Source organism: Solanum tuberosum, unplaced genomic scaffold, assembly GCF_000226075.1.
Source record: "Solanum tuberosum cultivar DM 1-3 516 R44 unplaced genomic scaffold, SolTub_3.0 scf00034, whole genome shotgun sequence".
Lineage (NCBI taxonomy): Eukaryota > Viridiplantae > Streptophyta > Magnoliopsida > Solanales > Solanaceae > Solanum > Solanum tuberosum.
In genome coordinates, this window is record NW_006238962.1 from 386,645 (window position 1) to 414,210 (window position 27,566).

General features: G+C 36.5%; 7 protein-coding genes across 11 annotated transcripts in view; 6 read left to right on the forward strand and 1 right to left on the reverse strand.

The window, feature by feature from the left end:
- The first annotated feature begins 1,634 nt into the window (after positions 1 to 1,634).
- LOC102599440 (60S ribosomal protein L9-1-like) lies at positions 1,635 to 3,794 on the forward strand. The gene is given in 3 exon segments (NM_001287885.1): positions 1,635 to 2,034; positions 3,259 to 3,381; positions 3,496 to 3,794. Coding segments are annotated over 3 exon segments (585 nt in total). The 5' UTR covers positions 1,635 to 1,659; the 3' UTR covers positions 3,583 to 3,794.
- Positions 3,795 to 4,539: 745 nt separating this feature from the next.
- Positions 4,540 to 8,572, forward strand: LOC102599766 (cytosolic Fe-S cluster assembly factor NBP35-like). Its single transcript, XM_006342369.2, has 3 exons — positions 4,540 to 4,583; positions 4,687 to 4,788; positions 7,540 to 8,572. Exons 1-3 carry the CDS (start codon positions 4,547 to 4,549, stop codon positions 8,463 to 8,465), a joined length of 1,065 nt encoding a protein of 354 aa, XP_006342431.1. The 5' UTR covers positions 4,540 to 4,546; the 3' UTR covers positions 8,466 to 8,572.
- Positions 8,573 to 8,946: 374 nt separating this feature from the next.
- LOC102600100 (cytosolic Fe-S cluster assembly factor NBP35-like) lies at positions 8,947 to 10,139 on the forward strand (the record flags this gene model as incomplete). The annotated part of the gene is made up of 1 exon (XM_006342370.2): positions 8,947 to 10,139. A coding segment is annotated over one exon (936 nt), but the record flags the coding sequence as incomplete, so codon positions are not given.
- Positions 10,140 to 10,590: 451 nt separating this feature from the next.
- LOC102600434 (cytosolic Fe-S cluster assembly factor NBP35-like) lies at positions 10,591 to 13,610 on the forward strand. The gene is made up of 4 exons (XM_006342371.2): positions 10,591 to 10,685; positions 10,757 to 10,802; positions 10,889 to 10,990; positions 12,490 to 13,610. The coding sequence occupies exons 2-4, from the start codon at positions 10,766 to 10,768 to the stop codon at positions 13,410 to 13,412; spliced, it is 1,062 nt and encodes a 353-aa protein (XP_006342433.1). The 5' UTR covers positions 10,591 to 10,685; positions 10,757 to 10,765; the 3' UTR covers positions 13,413 to 13,610.
- Positions 13,611 to 14,067: 457 nt separating this feature from the next.
- On the forward strand, positions 14,068 to 18,121 carry LOC102600758 (pentatricopeptide repeat-containing protein At2g03880, mitochondrial). 3 transcript variants are annotated; one of them, XR_366933.2, is made up of 3 exons: positions 14,068 to 16,603; positions 16,999 to 17,142; positions 17,383 to 18,121. XR_366933.2 is itself a non-coding variant. In XM_015306562.1 (2 exons), exon 1 carries the CDS (start codon positions 14,601 to 14,603, stop codon positions 16,563 to 16,565), a length of 1,965 nt encoding a protein of 654 aa, XP_015162048.1. In that variant the 5' UTR covers positions 14,068 to 14,600; the 3' UTR covers positions 16,566 to 16,603; positions 16,999 to 18,121. The 3 variants fall into 3 exon arrangements, 2 of the variants coding, with proteins under 2 accessions (XP_015162048.1, XP_006342434.1); XM_015306562.1 differs by having other exon boundaries at positions 16,999 to 18,121; XM_006342372.2 differs by lacking the exon at positions 16,999 to 17,142.
- A 2,162-nt stretch (positions 18,122 to 20,283) lies between these two features.
- On the forward strand, positions 20,284 to 24,774 carry LOC102601224 (ankyrin repeat-containing protein At5g02620-like). Of its 2 annotated transcripts, XM_006342374.2 has the most exons (4): positions 20,284 to 20,902; positions 20,984 to 21,521; positions 22,430 to 22,839; positions 23,490 to 24,774. In XM_006342374.2, exons 2-4 carry the CDS (start codon positions 21,062 to 21,064, stop codon positions 24,348 to 24,350), a joined length of 1,731 nt encoding a protein of 576 aa, XP_006342436.1. In that variant the 5' UTR covers positions 20,284 to 20,902; positions 20,984 to 21,061; the 3' UTR covers positions 24,351 to 24,774. The 2 variants fall into 2 exon arrangements, with proteins under 2 accessions (XP_006342436.1, XP_006342435.1); XM_006342373.2 differs by lacking the exon at positions 20,284 to 20,902 and having other exon boundaries at positions 20,909 to 21,521.
- A 541-nt stretch (positions 24,775 to 25,315) lies between these two features.
- The window catches only part of LOC102601778 (type I inositol polyphosphate 5-phosphatase 12-like), a 13,595-nt gene continuing 11,344 nt past the window's right edge, over positions 25,316 to 27,566 (reverse strand). For both annotated transcript variants that reach the window (XM_006342376.2, XM_006342375.2), the window contains one exon: positions 25,316 to 26,256. In XM_006342376.2, the coding sequence (XP_006342438.1) occupies positions 25,774 to 26,256 (483 nt within the window). In that variant the 3' untranslated portion in view covers positions 25,316 to 25,773. The remainder of the gene's footprint in view (positions 26,257 to 27,566) is intronic.

Below are 27,566 nucleotides of genomic sequence, written 5' to 3' on the forward strand. Positions count from 1 at the left end.
TTTATGCGAGATTTAAAGATATTATATCCGATAGAGTAGCAGATAAAAAAGAAATTGCAACTAAAGACTAATAAAAGTTGTTTTATTTTATTATTTATGTAGTTGCTTTCCTAGAAATTGTCCACTTCAATAATTATGGTGTGTTGACTGATTCCTTCTCCAAAATTTAGTACTTTTCAGTGTATGGATGGACTTTTTGACTTTTTTGTTAAGTAAAAAGCCGAACACGGAATTAGTCCTAATCTATTTAATACTATGAAAATAATGTTTTACCTTGTTTAATAATAATTCCAAAGTCTAGAATTTGGGAGTTGAATTTCTTGGAAATCCTATCAATTAGATATACAAGTTTCTAAGACTTCTTGTGACACTCGTGGAATTAATAATGGTATTGTATAATATACGTTTTCTTCGTCTCAATTTACATGATGTTATTTATCAGACACGATGTTTAGCCTACTTAACAGTATTGGTGTTAAATGGTAAATATCGTGTTGAGAAAAATATATTTTGAGTTTCACTTATAAAAATTTCGAACTTCAACCTATTATGTTAATTGTCGAAAATTTTCCATCTTTTAGATAAGGATATTCTATCCAAATAACTTTTTTTCACATCAAAGAGTGCTAAGCTTATCGAGGACATGACCTTAGATATGAGGTTATGGAGGACATATATATTAGAGTTAGAAGTTTAATAGGTAGGAATACATTGTCTTGATGTCGGTCCATATTTGTAGTTGTAGTATTATTCTTGTAGTTTCTTGTCCTTTGTTTTCTATTACTAACTGTTGTTTCTTATTCTTTGGCTATCGTATTGTTGTTATTGTACTATTCTATTGACTATCGTATTGTTTTGTTGTTGTACTCTTCTGTTGACTATCGTATTGTTTTGTTATTGTACTCTTATGTTGACTATCGTATTGTTTTGTTATTGTACTATTCTGTTACTATCTGTTGTTTTTACTGCTTTGAACTGTTTTTCTTAAGTGAAGGATCTATCATAAACAACTAGTCTACTTCTGAGGTAGAGGTAAAGTGTGCGTACTGTATCCTCCCCAAACTCCATTATGTGAGACGAAACTGCGCATGTTGATAGTTGTATTAAAGAGTGGTTAAATATTACCACTTTAATTTTGAGATTTGGCTAATTTTTCAATAACACAATACATAAACGTGCCCTTTAACTTGGGCTCAGTTGGCATCTATGCCCTTTAACTTTAGGTGTGCACAAATAGACACTTAAACTTGTATAAAGTTGAACAAGTAATTAATACACGTGACCTACGTGACATAATACACGTCACATGCCACAAAGGACGTATGTGTCTAATTGTTCAAATTTATACAAGTTTAAGTATCTACTTATGCGCACGCAAAATTAGAAGGCATAACTCTCAGCTAAGGCCAAGACCCAAGTTAAATGACACGTATATGTATTATGTATTTTTAAATATTAGCGGTGCATGAAATGGGCCGCAGCAAAAGGTATTATCTTGGGCTAGACCATAATGTTAAAGGCCCATTCATCTCAAAAAGCCCAAAACATTATTTCTAGGTTTATTAAAATCCCTAATTCTCCATCATCATCAAATCTCCTTTTAGGGTTTTTGCTTTCTTTCACTGAAACGCCGCCGACTGAGAGAACAGAAAACGAAAAATGAAGACGATTCTCTCATCGGAAACAATGGACATCCCAGATGGGATAACAATCAAAGTGAAAGCAAAGCTAATTGAAATTGAAGGGCCAAGAGGAAAGCTTACTAGAAACTTTAAGCATCTAAATCTCGATTTTCAGCTCATTAAGGATGAAGAAACTGGGAAGAAGAAGCTCAAAATTGATGCTTGGTTTAGTTCTCGCAAGGCTACTGCTTCTATTCGTACAGCACTTAGTCATGTGGAGAATCTGATCACTGGTGTTACTAAGGGGTACCGGTACAAGATGCGTTTTGTGTATGCTCATTTTCCGATCAATGCTTCCATTACCGGCGGGAATAAGTCCATTGAGATCCGTAACTTTCTCGGCGAGAAAAAGGTTAAATTTTTCCCCTTTTTGTCTCTTTTTTTGGTTATGTATTTAGCTTTTTGATGATAACTTAATTGAATTTCTATTTGTTTAACTCTGTTGTTGGTATTTAAATATTTGAGTATTCATGGTGCTCTTGTATTCCTATCGAGTTTGTTTGGTTAAAAGGAAAGTGCTTTTTGTGGAAATTAGCTTAGGTGAAAAATGTTTCTGGATCATTTTCATGTGTTTGGTTTATATGGTACTTGTATGAACTATAATGTGCATTACATAAGGTATAAAGATAGTGGTTTTGATGATATACTCAAGCTATGTTGCTCAGACTCTCGTAAATGATGCTGCCACCTTGGTTTAGTCCTTCGATAAATCACTACTTTTGAAGGATCTGAGCAACATAATATTAGCAATGTCTAAGTTCTGATTTATTGTAAGAGTTGAGATGTGTTTGTAAGGGAAAGTGACTTCTCCAACTAATGGGTGGAACTCAAGTTGTTCCTTTGGTGGGAATTTTTCCTTAGAGAAAACAATTACCCCAATCCTAGATACTAATGCCTACCAAATACACTTCGATCATGGCTTTTTCTATTTCATTAGCTTCTTGGTGATGACTTTTCAAATAGGAAGTGAAAAAGCATTGAGAAGCATTCTGCCCTTAGTTCATGAAGCTTAAATTGTTGACTCTATCCATCCCTTTAACATGTGTAGGTCAAATGGCAAGACTAATAGTCTAATATCATTGATTTTGTATGTCCCTTAACCATGGTTTACTGTATACACGATTTATCTACTAATGAGCTTTCAACGTGCTTTATTGTATTGATATGATTGTTTCAAGATTATACAAACGGTGAAAAAGGGTACTAAGAAAATGATATTATACCTTTAAGAAGGCATTCTTAGTGTTTTTCTTTTAACTGTTTTCTCCTAGTAGGTCATAGCAAAAGAAGAGTTGTCCTAGATTGATTGGTATATTGGACTACTCGCTTCTTTTAAAATTAGAGAATGTAGAACTGATCTTTTAATGTTAATCTTCACTCTTCTTACCGGGTTACTATGCTTGGTGTTCAGTGATTAGAATGCTGTCGTCCTCGTCACATTGTTGTCTCAGATTTCAGCTTGATGGACATCTAAATAAAAACCTTTGAGAATGTTTACATTTTGGCTCTTACACTTGTGAATGTAAATTAAGTGCAAGCCTGTAAGAGACTGACTTGTTTGCTGTGACTGTATCAGGTGAGGAAAGTTGATATGCTTGACGGTGTCACTGTTGTCCGCTCAGAGAAAGTCAAGGATGAGTTGGTTTTGGATGGAAATGACATTGAACTTGTCTCGCGATCAGCTGCCCTGATAAACCAAGTAAAGCTCCCTTTCTTTCTGTTAATTACATTTTTACTGTAATGTGTGCTTTACTCTTTATAGTGAATTTCAAGTTCTTGCATACTGAGTTTACCTTCTTTATTTTTTCTACAGAAATGCCATGTGAAGAACAAAGATATCCGTAAGTTCCTTGATGGTATCTATGTCAGCGAGAAGGGAAGAATTGCTGAGGAAGAGTAGATAACTAGCATTAGATTTGTCTTGGTCTGTTTGTTCCCCATATTTTTGTTTTAAGCGCCGAGATTATATTAAGATTCCTTGCAATTTGAGTTAGATTAAACAATTTTGATTTTAAGGTTTTCTTGCTGAAGTTTCTTTCTAGAGCAAGCAGCTGTTTGTTCTTGGAGCAAGGCATATGGATGTTTTTCTTGAAAGCAATTTAGTTATAGTAATTCGCAATGCTGTGATACAGTCTTTCTTGACTTTCTATCCAGTTTCTCTATGCATTTTGTACCTCTTGGCACTATACTTGTTAAGAGAGGATTATTCTAGCAACTCTTCTACGTGAAGAGTTTGTTTAACGTCCAAGGTTGTGACCTAGTGGTTCATGAGTAGTGAATCACGAGGATTGTGGAGGCTGCATTATTAGTATTCTGTTTTCATTTTTTCAAGTCTTGGTGGATCGAGTTACATTCAGTTCTTATATTGGGCGGAGGTAGTAGATGCATTGCGGAATTAGTTGAGAATACATGTGAGCTAATGTGCTAACGTGTAAACAAAAAAAGTTACTTGTATTACAAGTTTATTCATAAAACTATGTAATTAAGCGGACATACACTATACCATATAAAACAATAATACAGTACTAAAAACTCGTAACTAATTATATAATTAATTTTAGAATGAGTTGTTTCATGTTTTGTTAGTAGTAGTCGAGACACGATTAGAAAATAACTTTTTTCAAATTAGTTATCCCAAAATTATTATATTATCCAACATGGTAATTGAAACAACAATAAAAAAAAATTAATTAATTCGAAATAAGTGTTCGTCAAGTCAAGGACTAGACAAAAATAGAAGTCCAAAGGCAGTATAAAACCTTATTTTTTTCTTTATAAAACTCCATTGCCCTAACATCGAAACCAAGAATACTACTATCAACTTGTCCCATATTTAGAACTTGTTGTTTTTCTAGTTGAAGAAGATGGAAAACGGTGAAATCCCAGAGAATGCTCCTGAACGTATGTAGATTCTTGATTTTTAACCTTAAAGTTTGCATCTTTATTCTTTGAGTTCAGTGTTTAAGCTTCTATGTTTTGTTTTTTCTTTTTAAAAAAATTTCAGATTGCCCAGGTCCACAATCTGAAACAGCAGGAAAATCTGATTCTTGTCAAGGATGCCCAAATCAAGAAATTTGTGCTACTGCTCCTAAAGGACCTGACCCAGGTTACTGTTTTGCTTCTTTCAGTGTGTAGATATACTTTTTTGAGCTTGTTTTTCTTATATTCGTGATATTGGGTGTTAATTTTGTGAGCGCTTGTGTATAGTATACTCCCATTATTACGTGTACCGTGTAAGTCTGCCCTCGTATTATAAGATTCTGTCACCCTATGGTCAACATTCCATTCACCTTAGTCGTAGGTGCTTGATCTATTTTGATTTGAATGGGGGCGGTGTTCCCGCGGTACGTCTGGTTGAGGGTGTCTCGGTGATATATACAAAGAAAAGGTGATGGTTTTTAACATACCCTTGAACATGAAGTCAATCTTTGCAAATAAGAAGAAATCATGTACTCTATTGATGAATTCGAACTCTACCCTCTCCCCAGGCTTAGTTCAAGTGGCAAAGGTTGAGGGACTTGTAACGTAGGTTGTATGTTTGGGTGTTGAACATGCAAACTAAAGCTGGTATTTGAGTGGAGAAGCTTAGAAAGGTGAACGTATTATCCTGAGTTTGGAAGGTTGTGGTTAGTCCTAAGGGTCTTTGGCTATAACCATGCTCGTAAAGTACGTATAAAGGCACAAAGGATGGATATTTAAATTAGTTATGTTGGAATCTTAATAGAACCATTAACTTAGGAATGAGTTAAAAAGTTTAAAGCATTAGCTTGGAATGAGTACTAGGAAGAAAAGAGAACGTTTAACATATAGTTCAGAGTAAAAGATAAACTTGGCTTGTCATATACAAAAGGAAAGAAAAGAGATATACAAAGCTCCAAAGTGCATGCGTTGCAATAATTGGTACGATGGGAGTTTTTAGTCTCTGCAGCAAGAAGCCAACTTAAGAAGAAGTTGAAGGAAGTCTAATTTATTCTATTTTTTTTAAGAAATCGTTGTAGAATGAGCAACGACAAAATTATACTGCTGTTGCCATCAGGGGCGGACCCACAGTGGTTCAAGTGGGTTCAATTGAACCCACTTCATCGAATTTTTTTGTATTTTACATATATAAATTAATTGTAAGTTCGTTGATATAACTAAAATGAACCCACTCTTTACACAATGAACGGCGTGGATCAGTGGTGAATGGGTTCATTTTCGTGCCGGGAACCCAAGTTCGAACCTCAGTCAAGGCATAACTTTTTGTTCTTTTTTGTATTTTCTTGATACTTTTCCTTTTTAAAATTAACTAACAAATGTAGACTATTATAGATCTAGACTTCTAGTTCATGTGAATTTCTTGATACTTTTCCTTTTTAAAATTAACTAATAAATGTAGACTATTATAGATCTAGACTTCTAGTTCATGTGAATTTCTTGATACTTTTCCTTTTTAAAATTAACTAATAAATGTAGACTATTATAGATCTAGACTTCTAGTTCATGTGAATTTCTTGATACTTTTCCTTTTTAAAATTAACTAATAAATGTAGACTATTATAGATCTAGACTTCTAGTTCATGTGAAATAACAACAGTAATATTCTAAATTTATTAGTTAAGTTTTTTTTTTTTTTAATGTTTGTATTTGAGAATTATTTAAAATTGTCAATAATTTAGACAATAAGTTCATAGTTTTAAATATTCTCTCCGATCCATATTATTTTATCATTTTCTTTTTTACATGCATATTAAGAAATCATTAAGAAGAAAATAATTTTACTAATCCACCCCTTAAAAACTTATTGCGAATTTTACAAATAAATGTGAACACTTTCAAAAAGAATTAATTACAAGGATAATATATGAAAATTTTGATTAATGCTTTCTTGATTTAGTAAGGTGGACAACTAATTTTAGTAAAATAAACAATTATTATGAAACGGATGAGTAGTACTTAGTTTTATTTTTTGAAGTATACAAAATTATGTATTTATTTTCCTTTTTACTTGGTATACACGAAAGTTAGGATAGTGCATTTTTATTTATTTATTATTTTACTAATTTTTATTTATTTATGGTTTTCAAAATTGTTATAGTTTTAGTCTTATATATATGAGTAATAAGTAGCTTGTTAAATTGAAAATATGTGGAAAATTTTCTTGTAAGTAGATAAAAATTTAATAGAGTATATTTTTTGTTAGGAATATCATCTCAAAATAACTTGTTAAGGATATAATTAAAAAAAATTGATAATTATTATTATTGATCGTTGCCATGATTATTTGTAACTTGAACCCACTTGAACAAAATTCTAGGTCCGCCACTGGTTGCCATGACCTTTTTTTTGTTAATCCGGAAAAGGGAAAGAAAGGATCATCTTCTCCAGAGACAAATGTGCTAATGTTCACACACTAGAATCTCTAAATAAAATCAAGCACCTCTCAGGCAGAGGCATCTATCTTCCATTTCAATGTTACCTTTTCTAATTTTAGAACTTTTTTTTGGTATGTTAATCTTGATCTGATGATTTTGTGTAGATATGATGTAACTCAAGTTGCTCTTTCCTGCATGTATAGTACACTGCAACGGGTAGCAAAAAAACTATATTGTACCGAGTAGCAAAGGAAAGTTTTGCGCTTTGTAATGGATAATTTGTTTGATACTGAGAGCTAGGTTGTCGAGAAATGATATGATAAAGTGGTTGATAGTGTACTAACTAGATTGTTTAATTTACCAAGTTGGGACATAGCTGAGTTTCAATATATGCGGTATTTTCCAGCTGTTGGTTCCCCTTTCTTAATTATTTTGTGGTAGCATGATAGGCTTTATTTATCAATGTTATACACAGGGTGCTCATTTTCGATGGTTTTGTGCAGACTTGGTTGCAATAGTAGAAAGAATGGCAACTGTGAAGCACAAGATACTGGTTTTATCTGGCAAAGGTGGAGTTGGTAAGAGTACTTTCTCAGCTCAACTTGCTTTTGCATTGGCAGCTATGGATTTTCAAGTGGGTCTCCTTGACATTGATATCTGTGGCCCCAGCATCCCAAAGATGCTTGGTCTCGAAGGACGAGAGATTCGCCGGAGTAATTGTGGATGGATACCTGCTTACGTTGAGTCTAACCTTGGGGTTATATCAATTGGTTTCCTGATCTCCAACCCTGATGAAGCTGCTATATGGAGAGGGCCTCGCAAGACTGGTCTAATTAAGCAATTCCTCAGAGATGTTGATTGGGGAGAGCTTGATTTCCTTGTGGTTGATGCTCCACCTGGAACGTCAGATGAACAGATTACAATCGTTCAATCCCTCGAAGCAACTGGAATAGATGGCGCAGTTATAGTCACAACCCCACAACAGGTATCTCTGATAGATGTAAGGAAAGAAGTTAGTTTTTGCAAGAAAGTTGGGGTGGAGGTTCTTGGCGTTGTTGAGAACATGAGTGGTCTTTCCCAGCCACTCTCAGAATTCAAATTCACAAGAATGACAGAAACTGGCGAGCAGAAAGACATGACCGAATGGGCCATGTCTTATATGAGAGAGAACGCCCCAGAAATGCTGAACTTGATTGCTTGTACTGAAGTTTTTGATGCCAGTGGCGGAGGTGCTGCAAAGATGTGCAACGATATGGGTGTCCCGTTTCTTGGAAAAGTACCACTGGATCCTCAGTTATGTAAAGCAGCCGAAGATGGAAGATCATGCTTTTCAGATGATAAATGCCGCCGGGCAAGTGCCCCTGCGCTCAAGATGATAATAGAAAAGATATTAGCTCAGAAAAACATCTCAACAGAGAATGGAGCATAGTATTTATAACTTTTTTCTAGGCTTTCTTTACCTTTTCTTTCATTAAGTTCCGGGTACTTGTGACCAACATTTTTTCGTAACTGAGAGCTTTTATAACTCTAGATATGGATGTATTATACAATTTCTAGTGATTTTTATACGATGATTTGTTAAACGGACATGTTTCCTCTGTGAAATCGACTCTGAATAATGTGGAGGATGTTATCATCTCCGCGTTTACGAACAGGTTGATTGCTGTAAAATTTTCCTTCCCACTCCAACAGGAGCTTTGATATGTTATGCTTTTAGTAGTGTTATGTGGTTACTGGTTGCTATGCAGCAACTCTTTGGAACAAATTGGTGGTACTGATAGCCAATTTAGGCCAAACTTGAGTGTTAGCTTATATACTGTTTGATTATATGCTTCAAAGAAAATTACTTTATCATATATATAAAAAACAATAATACAGTACTAAAATTTTCGACGGTTTGGTATTGATGGTTTCGTGCAGACTTGGTTGCAATAGTAGAAAGAATGGCAACTGTGAAGCACAAGATACTGGTTTTATCTGGCAAAGGTGGAGTTGGTAAGAGTACTTTCTCAGCTCAACTTGCTTTTGCATTGGCAGCTATGAATTTTGAAGTGGGTATCCTTGACATTGATATCTGTGGCCCCAGCATCCCAAAGATGCTTGGTCTCGAAGGACGAGAGATTCACCGGAGTAATTGTGGATGGATACCTGCTTATGTTGAGTCTAACCTTGGGGTTATATCAATTGGTTTCATGATCTCCAACCCTGATGAAGCTGCTATATGGAGAGGGCCTCGCAAGACTGGTCTAATTAAGCAATTCCTCAGAGATGTTGATTGGGGAGAGCTTGATTTCCTTGTGGTTGATGCTCCACCTGGAACGTCAGATGAACAGATTACAATCGTTCAATCCCTCGAGGCAACTGGAATAGATGGTGCAGTTTTAGTCACAACCCCACAACAGGTATCTCTGATAGATGTAAGGAAAGAAGTTAGTTTTTGCAAGAAAGTTGGGGTGGAGGTTCTTGGTGTTGTTGAGAACATGAGTGGTCTTTCCCAGCCACTCTCTGAATTCAAATTCACAAGAATGACAGAGACTGGCGAGCAGAAAGACATGACCGAATGGGCCATGTCTTATATCAGTGAGAACGCCCCAGAAATGCTGAACTTGATTGCTTGTAGTGAAGTTTTTGATACCAGTGGCGGAGGCGCAGCAAAGATGTGCAACGATATGGATGTCCCGTTTCTTGGAAAAGTACCACTGGATCCTCAGCTATGTAAAGCAGCCGAAGATGGAAGATCATGCTTTTCAGATGATAAATGCCGCCGAGCAAGTGCCCCTGCGCTCAAGATGATAATAGAAAAGATATTAGCTCAGAAAAACATCTCAACAGAGAATGGAGCATAGTATTTATAACTTTTTTCTAGGCTTTCTTTACCTTTTCTTTCATTAAGTTCCGGGTACTTGTGACCAACATTTTTTCGTAACTGAGAGCTTTTATCACTCTAGATATGGATGTATTATACAATTTCTAGTGATTTTTGTACGATGATTTGTTAAACGGACATGTTCCCTCTGTGAAATCGACTTTGAATAATGTGGAGGATGTTATCACCTCCGCGTTTACGAACAGGTTGATTGCTGTAAAATTTTCCTTCCCACTCCAACAGGAACTTTGATGTGTTATGCTTTTAGTAGTGTTATGTGGTTACTGGTTGCTATGCAGTTACTCTTTGGAACAAATTGGTGGTACTGATAGCCAATTTAGGCCAAACTTAAGTGTTAATCTCTACTATGCTTATAAACTGTTTGATTATATGCTTCAAAGAAAATTACTTTATCATATATATAAAAAACAATAATACAATACTAAAAACTCGTAACTAATTATAAAATTAATTTTAGAATGAGTTTGTTTCATGTTCTGTTAAGAATAGTTAAGACACAATTAGAGAATAACTTTTCTCGAATTAGTTATCCCAAAATTATTATATTATCCAATTGAAATGACAATCTAAAAATAATTAATTCGAAATAACTTGTTCCTAACCCATTGAGCAAAAGGACTAAATAAACAAAAAATAAAAGTCAAAGGCGGTTTAAAACCTTATTTTCTCTTTTTTGGATAGAACTCCATTGCCCTAATAGACAAATTTACAGCAATTTCTCTGAACCTCAAAGGGCCGCATCAATTGAAACCTCAATAGTTGGTAATCTGTAACTCTTGATTTAGCAGTCTATTAAAGTTTAAATTTTTATTTAGAATTTGTTGTTGTGCTAGTTGAAGAAGATGGAAAACGGTGAAATCCCAGAGAATGCTCCTGAACGTATGTAGATTCTTGATTTTAACCTTAAAGTTTGCATCTTTATTCTTTGGTTTCATTGTTTAAGCTTCTTTTTTTTAAAATTTCAGATTGCCCAGGTCCACAATCTGAAACAGCAGGAAAATCTGATGCTTGTGAAGGATGCCCAAATCAAGAAATTTGTGCTACTGCTCCCAAAGGACCTGACCCAGGTTACTGTTTTGCTTCTTTTCGTGTGTAAAGATACTTTTTTTGAGCTTGTTTTTCTTATATTTGTGATATTGAGTGTATTGTGACAGTACAATGTTATCTAGGTTTTTTTGTCTTCCTGAGCTTGTGGGGCGTGTACCGGGCTCGTATTATAAGATTCTCTCACCCTATGGTCAACCTTTCATTCCCCTTAGTAGTAGGTGCTTGATCTATTTTGATTTGAATGGGGGTGGTGTTCCCGCGGTACGTCTGGTTGAGGGTGTCTCGGTGATATAAACTTAACATACCCTTGAACATAAAGTCAATCCTTGCAAATAAGAAGAAATCATCTACTCTATTGATGAATTCAAATTCTACTCTCCACGGGCTTAGTTCAAGTGGCAAAGGTTGAGGGACTTGAACTTAGGTTGCATGTTTGGGCATTGAACATGTAAACTAAAGCTGGTATTTGAGTGGAGAAGCTTAGAGAGGTGAACATATTATCCCTAGTTTGGAAGGCTGTGGTTGGTCCTAAGGGTCTTTGGCTTTAACCATGCTCATGAAGTACCTAAAAGGCACAAAGGATGGATATTTAAATTAGTTATGTTGGAATCTTAATAAAACCATTAACTTAGGAATGAGTTAAAAAGCGTAAAGCATTAGCTTGGAATAAGTACTAGGAAGAAAAGAGAACGTTTTTCATATAGTTCAGAGAAAAAGACAAACTTGGCATGTCATATGCAAAAGGAAAGAAAAGATATATACAAAGCTCCAAAGTGCATGCGTTGCGATAATTGGTAGGATGGGAGTTTTTAGTCTCTGCAGCAAGAAGCCAACTTAAGAAGAAGTAGTCTAATTTATTCTATTTTCTTAAGAAATCGTTGTAGAATGAGCAACAACAAAATTATACTGCTGTTGCCATGACTCTTTTTTGTTAATCCGGAAAAGGGAAAGAAAGGATCATCTTCTCCAGAGACAAATGTGCTAATGTTCACACACTAGAACCTCTAAATAAAATCAAGCACCTGTCAGGCAGAGGCATCTATCTTCCATTTCAATGTTACCTTTTCTAATTTAAAAACTGTTGTTTTGGCATGTTGATTTTGATCTGATGATTGTGTGTAGATATGGTGCAACTCAAGTTGCTCTTTCTTGTATGTATAGTATACTGCAATGAGTAGCAAAGGAAAGTTTGGGGGATTGTTGATTGCGCTTTCTAATGGATAACTTGTTTGATACTGAGAGCTAGGTTGTCGAAAATTGATATGATAAAGTGGTCGATAGCGTAATACTAATTGGCTTGTTTAATTTACCAAGTTAGGACATATCTGAGTTCCAATACATGCGGTATATTTTTTTCTTAAGTAAAGGTAAAGTTCCAATACATGCGGTATTTTCCAGCCGTTTGTTTTCCCTTAATTATTTTTACCTGTGGTACAGTGGTATCATGATAGGCTTTATTTATCAATGATATACACATGGTACTCATTTTCGGCGGTTTTGTATTGATGGTTTCGTGCAGACTTGGTTGCAATAGTAGAAAGAATGGCAACTGTGAAGCACAAGATACTGGTTTTATCTGGCAAAGGTGGAGTTGGTAAGAGTACTTTCTCAGCTCAACTTGCTTTTGCATTGGCAGCTATGGATTTTCAAGTAGGTCTCCTTGACATTGATATCTGTGGCCCCAGCATCCCAAAGATGCTTGGTCTCGAAGGACGAGAGATACACCAGAGTAATATTGGATGGTCCCCTGTTTACGTTGAGTCTAACCTTGGGGTTATGTCAATTGGTTTCATGCTCCCCAACCCTGATGAAGCTGTCATATGGAGAGGGCCTCGCAAGAATGGTCTAATTAAGCAATTCCTCAAAGAAGTTTATTGGGGAGAGCTTGATTTCCTTGTGGTTGATGCTCCACCTGGGACGTCAGATGAACATATTTCAATCGTTCAATTCCTCCAAACAACTGGAATAGATGGTGCAGTTATAGTCACAACCCCACAACAGGTATCCCTGATAGATGTAAGGAAAGAAGTTAGTTTTTGCAAGAAAGTTGGGGTGGAGGTTCTTGGCGTTGTTGAGAACATGAGTGGTCTTTCCCAGCCACTCTCAGAATTCAAATTCACGAGAACGACAGAGACTGGGGAGCAGAAAGACATGACCGAGTGGGCCATGTCTTATATGAGAGAGAACGCCCCAGAAATGCTGAACTTGATTGCTTGTACTGAAGTTTTTGATGCCAGTGGCGGAGGTGCTGCAAAGATGTGCAACGATATGGGTGTCCCGTTTCTTGGAAAAGTACCACTAGATCCTCAGCTATGTAAAGCAGCTGAAGAAGGAAGATCATGCTTTTCAGATGATAAATGCCAGGCAAGTGCCCCTGCGCTCAAGATGATAATAGAAAAGATGTTGGCTCAGAAAAACATCTCAACAGAGAATGGAGCATAGTATTTATTAGTACTTTTTTCTAGACTTTCTGTACCTTTTCTCTGATTAAATTCCGGGTGCTTGTGACCAACATTTTTTCCATAAGGGAGAGCTTTTAGTATGAATGTATTATACAGTTTCTACTGATTTTTATACGATGATTTGTTTAACGGACACGTTTCCGCGTATACATATCAGTTCAGTTTGACTGCTGTGAAATTTTCCTTTCCACTCCAACAGGAGCTTTGATGTGTTATGCTTTTAGTAGTGTTAAGTGATTACTGGTTGTTATGGAGTTACTCTTTGGAACAAATTGGTGGTACTGATCACAGCCAATTTAGGCCAAACCTGAGTAGCCAGCCCATGTGACTTTGTGCATGATTATACCAGCACCTACTCGATATTTATGCTGGTGGAAGATTAGTTGTTGTGTGCATGTTGGTCCACGGTCACTGCATCTGGTTCACATTCCATTTCACGAATTAATTCAATAATTTTAACTAGAGACGGACACCAATAAAAAATCCTCAAGATAATTGAAATAAGAATTATTTATTTATTATGATTGACGGAGACCGAAAGTGTAAACTTACGAAAAACTCAAACGGACCAAACTGTTCATAAGTATATTTAAGGGATTATTTTAAACATATTTCAAACATAATAGACCATTGTTGTCATTTTCTCAAAAGTTACTAATACATGATTTATGTTCATGGTCCAAAAAAGCTGTTCCTCAATATCTCCAAATAGTGGCAGCTGGAGATTGCTTTGAATCAGACAACGTTCTTAGTTTCAACAAACAAAATCTTGAAAGTGCTTACACTGAATCTTTGTGTCACTGTTTCATTTCTGTGAAGTGTGAGGACAGTTTCTTTTCTGATTTGTTAATCTTTGCTTATGCCTACAACCTGTTTGATTATATGCTCCTAATTTTAAAACTACTTTATCAATTTTGTCTTTCTTTGTATTGAATGAGGTTGAACATAAGTTGATTGTCAAAGGGGTAAAGGTTAACCACTCAGAAGGGAAAAAAAATCTGATCTTGGAGAATTTATTGCCCTTATATGAATTTGCTGAAACAGGGGGGGAAAATCTGTTCTTTATCCGTTTGGAATGTTCAAAGAGAATAAGGAGGCAATTACTATTTGCCTTACTGAAATCGTTTAGTTTTTATTCAATCTTCAGAGTCCTACGGCATAAAATGAGATGAAAACCTTATGGAGATTCAAAGAAAACGTCATATCAGTACGCGGATTGGTTTTGTCTGGTCCATTGTCACCACTTCTGCTTCAGCATCTGCGTTGTTGCTCTGGTGCAGTAATTCAGTGGCAGAATGAGAGAGTACCAATCAAATGTAGTGATTTGCTCGATGAGTTCACTACTTACTGCTATGCAAGGGATCTTCCCAGGGCAATGAGCGCATTGAATGCCTTGCAAATTCAAAAGATATGGGCTGATGCTGTCACCTACTCTGAACTCATTAAGTGTTGTTTGGCTCGTGGCGCAGTGGAACAAGGTAAACGAGTCCACCAACATGTGTTCTCGAATGGTTATGAGCCTAAAACGTTCCTTGTTAACACACTTATGAATATGTACGTGAAGTTTAACATGTTGGATGAAGCGCAAGCTTTGTTTGATCAAATGTCTGACAGGAATGTTGTCTCCTGGACTACCATGATAGCTGCCTACTCTAGTGCTAAGATCAATAACAAGGCTTTGGAGTTTTTGATCTTAATGATGAGAGATGGCGTGAGACCTAATATGTTTACTTTCTCCTCTGTTCTGAGGGCTTGTGATGACCTTTCCAATCTTAGGCAGCTCCACTGTAGCTTACTTAAAGTTGGTCTGGAGTCTGATGTATTTGTCCGAAGTGCTCTTATTGATGTTTACTCCAAAATGGGTCAACTCAAGTGTGCAATGTGCACCTTTAATGAGATGGTGACTGGCGATCTTGTCGTCTGGAATTCCATTATTGGTGGATTTGCTCAAAACAGCGATGGGGATGAAGCTTTGACTCTCTTTAAAAGAATGAAGAGAGCTGGATTCTCAGCTGATCAGTCGACCTTGACAAGTGCTCTTAGAGCTTGCACTAGTTTAGCACTTTTAGAAGTTGGAAGGCAAGTTCATGTTCATGTACTCAAGTTCAAGCGGGACCTAATCCTTGATAATGCACTTTTGGACATGTATTGCAAGTGTGGCAATTTGGAAGATGCCCACCAAATATTTAGTCAGATGGTAGAGAAGGACGTAATCTCCTGGAGCACCATGATCATAGGCTACGCCCAGAATGGTTTCAGCAGAAAAGCACTAGAATTGTTCAAGGAGATGAAAGTTTCAGGGATCAGACCAAACTACATCACTGTTCTTGGAGTTTTATTTGCTTGTAGCCATGCAGGACTGGTAGAAGATGGACAATATTACTTCCACTCAATGAAGAAGCTCTTTGGTATTGATCCAGGAAGAGAACACTACGGCTGCATGGTTGATCTTCTTGGAAGATCTGGAAAGCTAGATGAAGCGGTGAAACTAATCCATGAAATGGAATGTGAACCAGATGCAGTGACATGGAGAACATTGCTTGGAGCCTGCAGAGTACATCGTAACATGGATTTAGCTGAGTATGCTGCCAAACAAATTATAAAGCTGGATCCAAGTGATGCGGGAACTTACATATTACTATCTAACATATATGCGCGTACTCAAAAATGGGAAGATGTTATGGACTTGAGAAGGTCCATGAAGGAAAGAGGAGTGAAGAAGGAACCGGGATGCAGCTGGATTGAAGTAAACAAGCAAATCCATGCTTTTATAATGGGAGACAACTCACATCCACAAAAAGAGGAAATTAACAAAGAGCTAAATCAGATTATTTGGAGATTAAAAGAGGTGGGATATGTTCCAGACACAAACTTTGTCTTGCAAGATCTTGAAGATGAACAGATGGAAGACTCACTTCTGTACCACAGTGAGAAAATAGCTGTTGCCTTTGGTGTACTGAGCCTGTCTAGAGAGAAGACCATTAGAATCAGGAAAAATCTCAGGATATGTGGAGATTGTCATTTATTTGTGAAACTTTTGGCACAGATAGAGCGTCGAAGCATTGTCATAAGAGATCCAATCCGGTACCATCATTTTCAGGACGGTATTTGTTCTTGCGGAGATTATTGGTAGTAGGGAATGGAGTACAGTTGAGTATGATAACAACCTAGGTAATATGCTTTTGATAGACTTATAAGCTTCACTATCTACATTAAACACATCATACTCACTTCCTCTCATGTTTTATATGTTTTTTTTCTGGCAGATGTAGTAAAAAAGGTTTTAAGGGGCAATAGAGTAACCATGCTAATGCATGCATTAAAACCATTGCATTACTAATACCTAGAAATCCATGGTATTAGTAATACACAATAGAGTTGCATTAGTTATACATAGGTTGGAAAAGAGTACCAAACAAGGTATTAGTAATACACATGCATAATTTTTCCTAATACACTTTACCAAACGACCTCTTAATCTATACAAGAAAGAATGTAAAATTGGAAAAGCTGAAATTTTTCAACTGACATTTGCTTTGAATTATTTGTTTGACTTCAAAAACCAGCTTGCTTACTCTAAAGGTTGTCAAAAGGTGGGATGACAAAGATGATATTCTGGTACAGCACTGATTATATTGGATAATTGCACAGCTGCGACAATTTGCAGACGGAAAATGCAATCTACTTCCGACGGTTCCTTTATCTACAAAGTAATTATACCACACATAACTTTGGTTCATTAGATGCTTCATTGACGTGTTACGGAGTATTGATCTTTTTTTATGTTGGGAAAATTCTTTGCTAATATGCATGTGGTTGTCCTATAGCAGTCCATTTCTATACTGTGTGGTTTAGTTTGTATGAGGGTTAAGAGTTATAGGCTTCATTTGTCCATATAGGCAACTATGTGCTCATTTTCCACATGTTTGTTTCTTATGATTTCCTTGCAGATTTAGGGCCATCTTGGAAATAGCAAACTTTGAAGCTGAACTGGTTATATCTATCAAGGAAAGGATCGATAAGAGTACATCCTCTATGTAACTGGCATGTGCATTGACCGCTAAGGTTTTCCATTTCGGTCTCCTTAACATTGATATTTGTGGCTCAAGAGTCGGTAATTAGCTTGGTCTAGAAGGGCAGGAGATTCACCAGAGAATCCAGTTTTTTTCTGCTGTCTATATTTAGTCTAATGCCGGGGTCACACATGCAATTTTCATGGTCCCAAACCCGGATGATGCTGTAATGTGGCGCAAGAATGGTCTAACTAAGTAAGTCCCTTGAATGAAGTTCATCGCGAAAAGCTTGATTGCTTGTAGCTGTTGGCCCCAGCTTGGACGACAGGTCCTGTTATTGTTGTCCCCAGAACTTTGATTCAGCAATTAGAATGAGTGCATGATATGTGGATTTGACGCATGTAACACCTTCCAGTTCTGCACGAGGCTCAAAAGCTTTGTATTTAAGCGAAGAAGAAGGGTAGAGGGGCGGACTCATTATCTACCTCGTATGAATCGTGCTCTGTTGGCCTTCAGAGATTTCTAGGCTATGAAAACACAAAATCTTGTTATTGCTACTCTATTGATGTTTAAATCTAATTTAGATGGCCATGATTGATCTTATTTGGTAACCAATTATTGATTGGAGAATCTAGAATTATTACTTGAAATGTGGTTTGCCAGATTAGTACTGGAATGGATTCTTTTTACAAAAATTATTACTGTTGGCAATTTTTCTTTTTAGAAAAACACATATTTTGAACTTATCATATAAATAATAGTACAATGGTCCACAAATTTGTACTATTCCAAAATAGGGACAATCCATGCAAAACCAATAATTTAGTGACTGACCAAGCAAATGTAATATTCCATGTGTAAAAGCCAAAGAGGTCCATACCACACAACAAAGGGTGGATGTCAGCAGGGTGTCTATCATTATTTTAGGAATCACTTTTTAACGCGAGAATTTCTCTGTATACGTTGTCATTATCAACTTAACGATCTTATAGTCATTAATAATTGAGTCATTCTAGAAGGGGAAATATTATTGATTCTCTTGTGGACGAGTTCCATAGTAAAAATATAAAATATTTATTTAGGTAATTAAGAACCTCAACAATCGTAACAATAAAAGATTTGCCTTTTGTGTCATCTTTGGAGTTTCTTTTGTATCATTTTTGGAGCTTTCTGATTGGAAAGATCTCCGTTTTTTACTTCAATTCGAGGAAGCAAAACACGGATTTACTTTCTTTTAGGATATGAAGAAAGAAATAAAGGTTAAAGTTTAGACGACTCATATAATTTTATTTATAGAAATAAACATAAAGAAAGAAAGTAAATTATTTACCAAAAAAAAGTAGAGGAATCATTTTGATAAAAGGACAGGCATGTCAGAATGGGACTCCTAAATTCTGTAAAATTTGTCAAATTGAAATTAGTTCCACGAGGGTCGGTGTCTTTGTCTTGATGTTATAAAACACTAAATAAAAGGACTTAATATGTAATTATTAGTATAGACAATTGGTATATTTTTGCAAGGTCATTTGGTACGATGGACAAATAGTATCAAAATCAATTATTCAACGATACAAGTATGACTATGACAAAGTAATAGCTAGGGATTCAACTTAGTGCCTTTACTCGTGTAGATTTATTATCTTTACTCGTAGTTTTAGAGACATATCTAAAAAAAGCTTTGGTGATCATAAATACTCAATAGATGAATTTATGATACACAATTTGTCCCATATAAGCTCATGCGTGATATGTCACGTGGAAATTTAATAAATAAATAAAAATTGTTGGATGTCGAAGAAAATTCCCTATTGACAGTTGAAAAAAAGTTACATATATAGTGCAATGAAACTTTAAATTACAAACTTAACCATGAATAAATAACATCACACTATATAATAAAAAAAAAGTTAAAACTATTTTAGCCCAACATTATTTTTACCAAAGAAGTGGGAATCTTTTCAATAATCCAAGAAAAGACATGCTTACATTCAGGCGTGTCAGAATGTGCCTCCTAAAATTCTGTACATTTTGGTCATCGAGAGAATTTCAGTAACTCAATTGATCGATAATTATAATTTACCATATTTTTCACTATCTGTGCCTCACATGACACTATCTTGAGTTCGAGTTACAAGGGAACAATAAGATGAGAATTTCAAAAAAAAGAAAACAAATAACTGCCTTATGATTTTTATTGATTGATAATACAATGTCTAGTATCTATATTGAAATCTAATTAAATTTATATTTGCGCTAGAAAGTTTCACACGGAAGAGGGTAAAGCACGAAAAACTCGAACATGAAAGCTTTAGTTAAGAATGTACCATTCCATCACAATCCTGATCGGTTATTATCCCTTTAAATGTTAGGTAGACTCTTCTACTCTCTTGTGTCACATTGTGGGACCCAACATATAGGATTGGGCCCCACCAATTATCTTATCATCTCATGACTCATGAGCTTGCATAAGAATATTGCAATATAACAATGGCCAATGGGCCCCCACTGCTGTATATAATGTAATCTCTGTCTTTTAGTGCACGTTTTGATGTTAACAGATAATCATAACATCAATTGAGACCAACAACTTGCCCTTTTTACATTAATCACGTGAGTCAGCTTACACGCATCTTAATTAATTTCTTGAAATATTTACTATATTCTTTACTTTCTTGATAACTTTTAATTCAACTTTTTACTTGACGTGTTTAAGACATAAAACTATATAATATTTTGGTTCATGCTAAATCAAAATATCGTAATTCTTGATTATTTTATTGATCACTAAGCTACACAAGTGATAAAACAGAATGTTTGAACAAGTAAGCCTCTTTAAGTAAAAAAGGAGTGTTTTTTCTGTTGATTTATTTCATATGGGAATTTTAGTATTAGTAAATACTTCAACTTTAAAAGAGCCTGACAAAAACAAAAAGTGGGCAAAACCATTGGATTCAGTGACCCTTTTGTTGCTTATACTGCTCTTTTGTTTTTACTTGTGTTTCCTGTTCTTGATATTGTTTGGATTTTTTTCAAGATTTCATCTGATTTTTAGCTTTTGGGGTTTCATCAAAAGTGAAGTTTGAGCTCTATATTTGTTGAAAGATTGTTCTTTTTTTGTCTGATTTGAGTTCTTGATATGCTTTTTAGTTCTGTAAGTTCACTGAAAAAATTGTTTCTTTCTGGACTTGTGATTTGGTAGAGAGCTCCAAGACTTAATAGTATAAAGGGTTCTTTAAATTTGCTTCAAATTTTGTTGGGCCAGGGGTTTTTATAGATTCTTAGCTAGAAATGTGGGAAAGGTGATAATTTTTGGTATCTTAGTATATCCCTTTGTACTTGAATTTGCTGCACTCGAGCTGAGGATCTTTCATCTCTCAGAAACAACTACCTCCACGAGATAGTGATAAGGTCTGCCTACACTCTATTCTCCCCAGACCCCACTTGTGGAATTTCGCGGGTATGTTGTTGTTATTGTTGTATCTTAATGTATCTCTTTCCAAGTTGAATTGATAATGATGAAAAGTTTCAATCTTTGTAGTTCTTGAAAGTGGAAAAAGTTGTTATTTTTGGTCTAATATACAAGAAATCCATTAGGATTTTGGGGGTTGAATTCTTTATGATCATGGAGAAACAGGTTAGTTTCCAGGGTGCAACAATGGAAAAACAGCAAAGTTTTCGAAACGGGGCAATGGAGAAACAGAAGAGCTTTAGGGGAATAATGGAAAAACAGAAAAGTTTTAGGATAGCAATGGAGAGGCAAATGAGTTTTGGTGGTGAGAGGAAAAGGGGTAAGGATTCACCGGGGAAACGAGGGGATTCCCCGTTGCATCTTGCAGCTAGAGCTGGAAATTTAGGAAAGGTGAAAGAAATTGTTCAGAAGTTTGATGAAAAAGGCATAAAAGACTTGTTATGTCAGCAAAACCAAGAGGGTGAGACTGCTTTATATGTTGCTGCTGAGAATGGTCATTGTTTGGTTGTTGCAGAGTTCTTGAAACATTTAGACCTTGAAATTGCTTCTATTGTGGCAAATAATGGTTATGATACACTTCATGTTGCAGCAAGGCAGGGTCATCTTGGTGAGTTCCCTATTAATTATAAAGCAAATCGACTTCGATTCTTGAAAAATCTAATTAGGCTAATTTAGGGGATAGAGAATGTAGATTCTTTCGCATCTCGATTCAGCTTTGATATTACATGTGGTTCTCAGAGTGTCTTTCCAGATTTGCCAGTAAAAATGTGGACTTCATGAATGATACTTCACATGAAATTTTATTACTGCTAATAGTGATGGTGACGGAAGGGGAGTCTTGGCGTAACTGGTAAAGTTGCTGCCATGTGGCCAGGGTTCAAGCCGTGGAAACAATCTCTTGAAGAAATGTAGGGTAAGGTTGCATACAATAGACCCTTGTGGTCTTTCCCTTCTCCGGACTCCGTGCATAGAAGGAGCTTTAGTGCACCAGGCTGAGGCTGACCCTATACTGATGGTGACTAGAGTCTGCAATTTCTATCCTAGATCTTAGTTTCCAGAATCAAATTTCTATCCGTCTGTGGACATGTCTGATGATCGAACCACATAAATCGTTGTATTTTCTTTAGTACATTTCTCCATGTAGTCTCAATTATGTCGTTGAGGGTTGTTTTGTCAAACTGCAAAAATCAACTGGAACTTCGATCCTAACACAACCTGTGTAACTCGATCACATTAGAGCTTATATGTTTGTGGTGACCATAAAAAAAAAACTTTATGGTCAAGTCTTGATTTACTCCCTCCGTCCCAGTTTAAGTGTCTTAGTTTGATTGGACACGAAGTTTAAGAAAGAGATAATATTTTTGGAACAAACCAAAAGGGAAAGTAAAACACTTAAATTGGGACGGAGGGAGTATTATTGTTATTTCAAGCTTATTGTGGATACTTGTTAAACATGAATTCAGTATGTTCCTTTCTTACTTGCACTTGCAAACACTTTTTTGTATAAAATTGCAGATGTACTACAGGAACTGCTGCATTCCTTTCCAAACTTAGTCATGACCACAGATTCGTCCAATTCTACGGCATTACATACTGCAGCTGCACAGGGACATATTCATGTAGTAAATATGCTTCTGGAGATTGATTCTAACCTTGCTAAGATAGCTCGGAACAACGGAAAGACTGTGCTCCATACAGCAGCAAGAATGGGACACTTGGAGATAGTTAGATCCGTTCTTAGCAAGGATCCTGAGATTGGCTTTAGAACAGATAAAAAAGGCCAGACTGCCTTGCACATGGCTGCAAAGGGACAAAATGTTGACATCGTGCTCGAATTAATCAAACCAAATCCTGCTGTTTTGGCCTTGGAAGATAACAAAGGAAACACAGCACTTCATATTGCAACAAGAAAGGGACGGATACAGGTTTGTTTGTTTGCCATGTTTTTTCTTGTAAAGCATCTTCGGTAAACTTGAGATTTTTTTCTGTGTGAGGCAATGTGGGATGTGTTCTATATCTTGATGAAAAATGCTGGTAGATCAAGGGAATACTGTTTATTTGGTAAAATCAAGATGGAAATTACAAACTTGAGGGATTGTGGGCAGACCAAGGGTGAGTTCATTGTCTTGCCACGAAATGGTTATTGAAATGACTTACTGATAAGTTCCAGTTTCCTTTCTGGAGAGTTATGTACCTGGAGAGAAGGAACATTCAGAAACACATAATCTTTTAGTATCATGTATCGTGTCCTCCCGCATGAGGTCTGATTTCATTCTATGATTTGCAGGGATTTGGTCAGCCTCTGTTACTTTTTAACTTTATATAGAAATTTTGACACACATAAACTGCATTCTTTGTAGATGTACCATCTTCCAACTTATGTGATAAGTTCCTTATTCAGAAGTAGCTTATTTTTTCATTCATGACTTAATGTAGAAGTTGGAAATAGACCACTAGGCGACACCCTTGGGTGCTCTCTGCTATGTGTACTTGCAGATGGTACAATGTTTTTTTTTACATGTTCAATCAAGGAAACTCAGCATCCTTTGTAACACTATGCTATGCGTAATTGCAGATGGTACAATGTCTTATATCAATTGAGGGCATTGATCTTAACACCCTTAATAAGGCTGGAGAAACAGTTCTTGAGATTGCAGAAAAGTTTGGAACTCCGGAGCTTGTTTCTATTTTGAAAGAAGCCGGAGCTACCCATTCCAAAGATCATGGGAAGCCACCCGGTCCTGCAAAGCAACTCAAGCAGTCTGTCAGTGACATAAAACATGATGTGCACTCCCAGCTCCAACAGAGTCAGCAGACTGGCTTCAAAGTACGAAAAATTGCAATGAAGGTGAAGAAGCTCCACATTAGTGGTCTTAACAACGCCATCAACAATGCAACGGTTGTTGCTGTCCTTATTGCTACTGTTGCTTTTGCTGCTATCTTCACTGTACCTGGCCAATATGTTGAAAATGAAACAGATGGATTTTCGCTTGGAGAAGCACACATAGGGAGAAAAGCAGCATTCATAATCTTCTTCTTGTTTGACAGTATGGCATTGTTCATTTCGGTTGCTGTTGTTGTGGTCCAGACGTCTGTTGTCGTGATTGAACAGAAAGCAAAGAAACGACTCATGTTTTGGATAAACAAGCTAATGTGGGCAGCTTGTCTCTTCATCTCAGTCGCCTTTATCTCTCTTAGTTATGTGGTAGTTGGAGCTAAGGAAAGATGGCTTGCTGTGTATGCAACTGTGGTTGGTTGCATAATAATGCTCACTACATTTGGCTCCATGTGCTATTGTGTGGTTCAACATAGGCTAGAAGAATCGAGGTTGAGGAACATTCGAAGAACTGAGACTAATTCACGTTCTTTCCCATTGTCTGTGGCATCAGATCCAGAGCTATGCAGTGAGAACTACAAGAGGATGTATGCAGTATAGGTAGAATAATCAGGCAGCTGTCTGCCTATGGCATCAAACGCAGAGCTCGGTAACTGAAACTACAAGCGATTATATGTAATTCTCAACCATGAAGTTCAACAACACTGACATGGGATCAGATTTAGAATGGTGAAAGTATGGAAGGGATCTATACGGTTCAGGAACAAATGAGTAGAAAGTTTCAATAGATTGACAATAATATCGGAGCGATATCAGTCGCTGCAGCATCTTTCTTGGAAGTTCAAAATGAAGCATTAGTGTACATAGATTGCAACTTGGTGACAAGAATGTGGGGATGGCTGCTATTTATTTTTATGCTTATATACCTGATCAACTTCTAAGTTCATCAAACAAAATGGTGTCATTGTATAATTTATGATAACTTTTTTTTCCATCATCATGGAAGTTCCATCTTTTTCAGCTGCCATCATTTGTTAGAATTCTGCCAACATGAAGAAAAAAAACCTGAGAAAGAGAGTTCTATGAAAGTTGAGCTCGTAAACAGACATTCAAACTTAACCTCGGCTGACAAGTAAGCACTCCAACTTTGAGAGTGCACATCTAGACACCTCAATTTGATCTCAACTGACAACTAAACATTCCAACTCTTCCTCATTGTGTCTCGTGGACACCTGACGTTGACATGGCAAATAAATTTTGGAGGTGTCTAGATGTGCATACTCAAAATTGGAGTGTTTATTTGCGAGCTGAAGTCAAGTATGAGTGTATGTTTATGTATTATGCCTAAGAGTAACGAGCACAACTTTGTTTTTTCTTCTCCATCCAGAATATCTTGATTTTAGACGCGACGTGGTAATTCCAATGAGGTACCAGAATCAATACATATCCAGCATTATTTAGGTGCATTGGCATGCATACATGCAGGGCAAGAAACTCCCACACTGGCTTTTCGATGAATGTATCTAAAACGAAAGGGAACAGTTTAGTTAAGAAAAAAGGAATGGACAATAAAGAATTCTTCATTTCTACAAGCAAGTCTTTTTGGTGAAGAACAAACTGCTTACTAATGAACACAATTCTAGTGAAAAAATGGAAGAGCAAATTGAGGAACCTAATTCTAGTGAAAAAATGGAAGAGCAATTGATGCTCTATATCCAGATTTCTGAGCTGGATTATTCCATCGCTAATCATCTACGAGTATATACATCAAGACCTACGACACATTCTCAGCAAAGGGAATCCCATAATTTTACATGAGAACACTATCTTGGAATCCTCTTGTCGGGGAATCTTAGTAGTTCAGTTCATTGGCTACTTGAACTTTCACTTTATCAGTGAGGGTTTGATTTTCCACCTTGTAATCCCCTCCCCGTACCCCAAGTTTGAGTGGGGGGGGGGAACCTTGTTTTCTTTAGGTTTATATGCTTTCATGCAGATACCAGGTACCAGAAAGCCTTGATGGTCATTTATATTTATTCATGTCAGAGGTACTCTCCTGTTGAAGAGAAGATCTGGGGTGGGAGCTCCCTTCATTTCTTCTGGAACCGTTTGACACGCTCTCCTGTTGAAGAGAAGACCTGTGGTGGGAGCTCCCTTCATTTCTTATGGAACTATTTGACCTCTGATAGGTGTTTCCTTCATTTCTTCTGGAACTGTTTGACCTGTGATGGGAGCTCCCTTCATTTCTGGTGGAACTGTTTCTTGATAACATGCATACTGCATCAGTTGAGAAACGGCAGCTCAGGTGTACATGATGTGTTCTTACCTTCGTTGAGCCACTAGATTTCACATTGATCATTAAAATCACCTCTTCTTCTCTTGTTTCCTCGGACCATTTTCTTGGTGACATAACTTCAGGAATATTTTCTGAATTACGGAACTCTTCCTGATGTACCAAGATCTCTTCATCTTCACCAGATTTGATCATGCCAGCCGCAGGTGTGACCTGAATCAGATGAAATTATAAGATGGCCTTGCTTGCAGAAGAGGTCTACTTTCAGTACAGAGAAGTATAACATGCTAATTTTCTATTTTAGTAAAGAAAGTACAGTATTGTGAACTCTGACTCTTGAAGTTAGCATATGCTTTTTGCATCGTTCACAGACTCACTACTACAAGATGTACTGTACAAACGAAATTTCACCTTAATCCATTTTATATTGAGAAAAGGAACATCTGTTGTTACGTGTCTCAGGATCTGCTTTGAATGGGTCAGAGACTTCAGCTGATTATTAGGAGATTAGTTTTGTTTTAGTCATTATCCTATTAACTAGTAATAGTTGTTCCTATTTTATAGGCATGTTAGCAGTCTTTTAGCAGTCCATGTTCTGTGTACTGCCCCTCTACTTATTTAATCAACTTGAAGTTCAATAAAAAATTACTTCAGATTTCAATTCATCTTGCTGTTTCAGTTAAATTATCAACATTGGTATCAGAGCCCTACTTCTTAAGGGACTTGTGTGAGACTTGCGAGGTTCTTTTCTGAGTGTTAATCCATAAAATATTCTCTGCAAAACACCATTAAAACAATGGAGAATGCAGGCTCTTTTTCTGCTATGGCTCCACCAGTTTTCGATGGAGAAAACTATCAAGCCTGGGCAGTGAAAATGCAAGTTTATTTGGAGGCTAGTGATTTGTGGGAGGCTGTCGAGGAAGACTATGAAGTGCATCCTCTGCCAGGGAATCCAACTATGGCTCAGATTAGAACCCACAAGGAAAAGAAGACAGGAAAATCCAAAGCTAAATCTTGTCTCTTTGCTGCAGTTTCTGCCACCATTTTTAGTAGAATAATGACATGTAACTCAGCCAAAGCAATTTGGGATTTCCTCAAGAAAGAGTACGAGGGAGATGAAAGAATTAGAGGAATGAAAGTACTGAACTTGGTTAGAGAATTCGAGATGCAGCGTATGAAGGAATCAGAAACCATTAAGGATTATTCTGATAGGTTGCTTGGGATTGCCAATAAGGTAAGGATACTTGGAAATGAACTTACTGATAATAGAATAGTTCAAAAAATACTTGTAACTTTACCTGAGAGATATGAGGCAACTATTGCTTCATTGGAAAATACTAAAGATCTGTCTAAGCTTAGCTTGGCAGAGTTATTGAGTGCACTGCAGGCACAAGAACAACGAAGAATGATGAGGCATGAGGGATCCATTGAGGGAGCCTTGCAAGCCAAGTTGTAGTTCGGTTCAAGTGCCAGGGGAAACAAAGGAAAAGGAAAGAAAGGGAATCATGGAAACTACGAAGCAA